Source organism: Cryptomeria japonica, chromosome 4, assembly GCF_030272615.1.
Source record: "Cryptomeria japonica chromosome 4, Sugi_1.0, whole genome shotgun sequence".
NCBI classification, from domain to species: domain Eukaryota; kingdom Viridiplantae; phylum Streptophyta; class Pinopsida; order Cupressales; family Cupressaceae; genus Cryptomeria; species Cryptomeria japonica.
Window position 1 is genome coordinate 3,500,468 of NC_081408.1, and position 5,031 is coordinate 3,505,498.

The following is a 5,031-nucleotide window of genomic DNA, read 5'->3' on the forward strand; positions in this document are numbered from 1 at the left end:
TAGGGTTTAATTGTAAAATCTCGACCGTTGATCTCAAATCAATCTGATCCTTTGAATTGTAGTGAGCTCTTTATATAAGGCTTAAAAAAGGTTAATAGTTAGTAGTTGATCAATAGATAATAGCTAGATAGCTAGGGTAGAATAGGAAAAGGCATAAATTGTTGCCAAGCTTGTAAATTAACATCCTTTTCAGTTAAGTTATGGTAGAATGTGTTGTTTCCTCTACAATTGCATGGTTTCTTGTTGGATCATCATTTTAGATAATGGTAATTAGATAAATGAAATAACTTTGTGCATGATTCATGGTGGAATTCATATATCCATACCACTAGCGATTTGCTGATTGTAAGTTTGGCTTGTGTGGTCAACTGTAATTCTTAAATGATCTTAATTTCAATTGCTATTCATACTTTTCTATGCATCACCTTTATGGTATCCTTGTTTCTAATTTTGATTTGAACATCACATCCTCATGTTAGGGGATCACACTAAGCTTTGTGGAGTTGTTGCATGTCAAAGAAAGGCTTCGTCATGTTTCACCAAATATTGCCCATTGTTCCTACATTATTAGGATAAGAATAGACTCCTCAAACCCTATGTCTTTTTCTATTTTATTTTCCAATCAAGTAGTTAAAATCTAAGTTCCATTAGCATCTAAATGTTTAACATTCAAGTATTCGATGTAAGCCCCCTTGGATTACCAACAATCACATAAACCAATTGAGCTTATCCAGGAGCCAAGACCTGACAATAGAAACCTAGGAGTTGTCTCATTTGATTGCGAAGCATAGAATTTGAAAGATTTTATTCAAGAGAGTATAAGATACCTTGGTATTTTATTTTGTGTTTGATTGTGCTAAGAAACACATCAACACTAGACACCTAAGAAACTTCACTTCCTCAAGCAAAAGGATAATAGAAAAAGATTAAAACTACCAATGACTAAGATAAGACAATTAACCTAGAAAGTGACAAAGTGGGGGTCCCCATTTGCAATGGGGCAATGTGTTAAAACCTCACAACACAGTTTCCTAGCTTTTGAAAAGTGACAGAAGCACTAAAACACTTCATGAGCACACAATTATACTACGAGGGGTGTGTGTTTACTACTATATCCGATAAATTAAATATAGGAAATAATAATACAAATAACAATGTATACCAGATATAGGAGTAAAATATATTGTTATTTGTACATGAAATTATTATAGAGAAGAAGACCAAATATGGTTGGCCAAGGATTATAATTGATCTGACCCTATCCTACTACCTTCCTTGATGTACATGATATATTTAAAGCACCCGACGACTGCCAAGAAGAACACAACCATAAACCAATCGAATCTTATAACTACCTGAGGGTGGCAACCCACTTAATACAAACAATTCATACATTGACACATCACCAATATTATAAAACATAACAATAGGCGTTGTATTGAACTACTATGTTAATTAGTATAACAATTATTTTTATCAATTTAAACTTTATCAATCATAATAGCATTATTTACTAAATTCCAACAATCATGCACATAAGAACACAATAACACTGTAATATGAAAAATCTCTGCCTTTGTGATTCAACGCGACAAATGGTGCCTTCCTCCATTCCATCGGAGGTTGGGCATCACCACCTTTATCCTTTTGTCCATGCAGGATTGCCTCATTAGCTTCAAAATGGTCTCTACCAACTCCACCAACTTGTCACCTTCAGCGACTAGGGTGTAGTGCGAAGACGTCTATGTGGCACGCTATTGTCCCGCGAATTTGATAGTTTGTGGGTGGCCATTTGAGCGTTGCGCTTGTGCTTGGAGGAGATTTTAACGCCCCTACATGCGCCCATCGACAACGGTTTTTTGTCCAGAGCCTATATCTCTCCGGTTGGAAGGCATTTGGAGGATCTTTTTGGCATTTTGGAGACTACTCTTTGTAGGTGAGAGCTCTCGGTGATTTCTTTGATAGCAGTCACACCTTACTATACTAAGATCACCATTTTGTAGCTTTGAAAAAGAGTTTAGAGCATCATCTTTGTGAGAACTTTGGAGAGGGGAGTTCACCTATCCCTTTTCCATCCTTATTTTACATATCTCTTTTTTAATTGATACTTTCCAATTATCTTTATCAACTATCTTTCTTGTGGCTTTTCATTTGGGTTGTCCTTGGAGGTGGAAACACCAAAGCGGGGATCTGAGTTTGGCAGACTCCTAAACACAACCCCAAAATTTTCCCTTCTTGCTTGTGTGTAGGTTGACGGTGGTGAGAGAATTATCATCTTGCAGGAGGCTTCAATCATGGTTGGACCGGTTGTAAGTTCTTTCATCCCTCTCTTCCTTTCATTTTGTTTCAGTTATTTCATATTCTGCACCAGTTAGTTTCAGTTAACTCATTATGGGTTTAATAAATGTGTCAATGAGGTGCATCTCAAAAGGTAGAAAGTGAGGCATATTCCTTGCAAAGGAACGATTGAGAAGCAATCTTCAGCCTAACAATGAGCTAATGAACTCCAATCTAAGTATAAGCTATCATGATCTCCACAGGCTCTCCTGGATTTATTGCAGATTGTGAGCGTAGGTTTGCTAAAGCTAACGTCAACCTTGTGAGCCTTTCAAAACTGAGGGCATCAAATTATCTCTATATACACCATAGAGGAGACATGATATGAACAAATAGCATCATATATGTCAGAATGGGATGTAACATACAGTCACCATCAATGAGTGTACTTCCAAAGATAGTATTTGTATACTAATAAGCTATAGTTATTGGACTGAGAAACAGTGAATCAGAATATGTTGAATGAAGGAATTCTATTTGAAGGGAAACATTAGAAATCAAGAAATTATTTTTAATGCCCATGGATTTAAAAAATAGGTCAATGGGATTCAAAAGGTACATTCAGTTATGATATGATGCTAGAGTCTAGAATTTATTTCATTCATTGTGGTGACCACAAAGAAAATTCCTATGCATTGCCTTCATAAACTAAATGCTTGTTTTTCCAAGAAAAAGCCTTTTTCTCTGATAACCCTCTATAATGTTTTGTCCTCCAGATTAGTTAGCATAGACCCCACAGACTTGAATTTGTAACTAATGTTGCCTGTTTTGCCTTTTGTATGGGTGCCATTTTCTAGTTAGTATTTATTCTCAACTTAATCTAATAGCAGTGTGCATCTCTAACCATTTTAGATGATTAAATAGAAGTAAAGTCTTTCTGCATGGGCAACCAGTATTAGTTCAGCAAGAAGATCAGATTCAGACACAGTGGCACTTTGTTGCTCAAGTGCACCTGTTGAAGCATGTTGTGGGCTAATTGATTTGTCTTCTGGAGTAGAGTTTAACTTCTTTTATTTGCTAGGGTATGTTTACCCTAGTTCCTCTCTATTTTAACTGGATGCTTTTTTGAGTCGGCAATAATTTCTTTCTTTCTTTCTTTCTGATAGATTTCAGACAAATGTTTTTCAACCGCAGGATACACAGATGCATTCTAGGGCAACAGCTCTCCAAAATGTTGAATCCACAATTTCAGAACTTGGAAATATTTTTACTCAGCTAGCAACAATGGTTGCTCAACAAGGAGAGTTGGCGATCAGGTATTTTAAATCCATTGCATTCAGTTTTTACCAAACCATATGTATATGCATTTCATTGTAATATTATTTTTATCGCAACTCTCTTTCAAGCAAATGGGATTTCTGTTGTTTGTTCCTTATATATGCACACGTAAAGTTCAAAAAATACACTTGTTCTTGCTGTCATCTTTGTGATTGTCATAATACAGGAGCAATAGCCATTTGTGAATTCTAAAGGGAGTTCTTTGGATGGTAATGTGCAGGATAGATGATAATATGGATGATACACTGTCCAATGTGGAAGGAGCACAAGGTGCTCTTTTAAAACACTCGAGTCGGATATCTTCGAATAGGTGGCTTATTGTTAAGATATTTTTTGTTATTATCATTTTCATAGTGATATTTATTGTTTTCGTGGCCTAATGTAAAGTGGACGAGTCATTTTGCGTGTAGCTTGAATTTATTTTACTTCAAATCAAAAGTAACAATGTGTTTAACTATTCTATGTAAACTTTCCAAGGGATAAAACTCATTTCAAGTGTAAAGAAAAATGCTGAGGCATTACAGTATATGATGTAATGTACTGCGTTGATATCTCTAGTTCTTTTGTTTGAGATTGAAGAAGTGTCATGCTTGTAAGGCATGGACAAATGTATATTATCTCAAAACAAACCATGTTCCAAGAGTAAATGACATTGTAACTAAAAATATAACTTCTTTAATCATAAGAGATTTGCTTTTAATCATTAAATTTTTAAAAAATATACATAAAATAATGTCGAGAGATATCACATAATTGTCTTGCATGTTTATTAGTTGTCAAAGACATGGAGCTGAATAATGTTGCAGTCTTTCACTCTCATTAAAAATGTAACAGTTTCATATACTTAGAGGCAATGATTCTATTTTATTTAAAAAATATAGGTAAATTATGTCGAGAGATATCTTATAATAGAAGGGATCTGATGATTGCAACAATATTAGTAGCTTACAAGAGTTTCAAAAAATATTATCTAAGACAACATTCCCTTTTAAATATTATGACACTCTTCCACTATTATTTAAATGTAACGATTTCATTTAGTTGGAGGCAAGTGACAAGGGTTCTATTTTATTTGGAGTAATAAAATAACACCTCCACAAAAATAAAAAGATGACATATTTCATACATTTACTTGTCATTTGCATGTCAAATTGTTTCAAAATTGAATTTCTGTTTACAGACATTTTGATGTCATTGTAGATGCCTCTCGGCATAATAACTTCTTTAATCATAAGAGATTTACTTTTAATTTCTAACAGTTTTATTCATCTAAAATTTAGTGTAAAACATTAAACAAAGCATCAGAAATATATTCTAGATAAATAAAGAAAGTTGATTTTTTAATGTCCATTTTATGTTAGAAATGAAGATGAAAGGAGGGAGGAAGTAGGCATTTTTTATTCAAAGGTTGTTTCA

At 34.1% G+C, this 5,031-nt stretch overlaps 1 protein-coding gene across 1 annotated transcript; it reads left to right on the top strand.

The window, feature by feature from the left end:
- Nucleotides 1-2,527: 2,527 nt before the first annotated feature.
- On the top strand, nucleotides 2,528-4,108 carry LOC131064532 (syntaxin-32-like). Its single transcript, XM_057998679.2, has 4 exons — nucleotides 2,528-2,574; nucleotides 3,231-3,359; nucleotides 3,444-3,593; nucleotides 3,836-4,108. The coding sequence occupies exons 1-4, from the start codon at nucleotides 2,528-2,530 to the stop codon at nucleotides 3,993-3,995; spliced, it is 486 nt and encodes a 161-aa protein (XP_057854662.2). The 3' UTR covers nucleotides 3,996-4,108.
- The last annotated feature ends 923 nt before the right edge of the window (nucleotides 4,109-5,031 follow it).

Coding starts and splice junctions, on each gene's coding strand:
- LOC131064532 (XM_057998679.2), top strand. CDS start 2,528: ATGATCTCCACAGGCTCTCCTGGATTTATTGCAGATTGTGAGCGTAG. Junction 2,575..3,230: donor ATTGCAGATTGTGAGCGTAG/GTTTGCTAAAGC, acceptor ATGGGCAACCAG/TATTAGTTCAGCAAGAAGAT. Junction 3,594..3,835: donor CAAGGAGAGTTGGCGATCAG/GTATTTTAAATC, acceptor GGTAATGTGCAG/GATAGATGATAATATGGATG.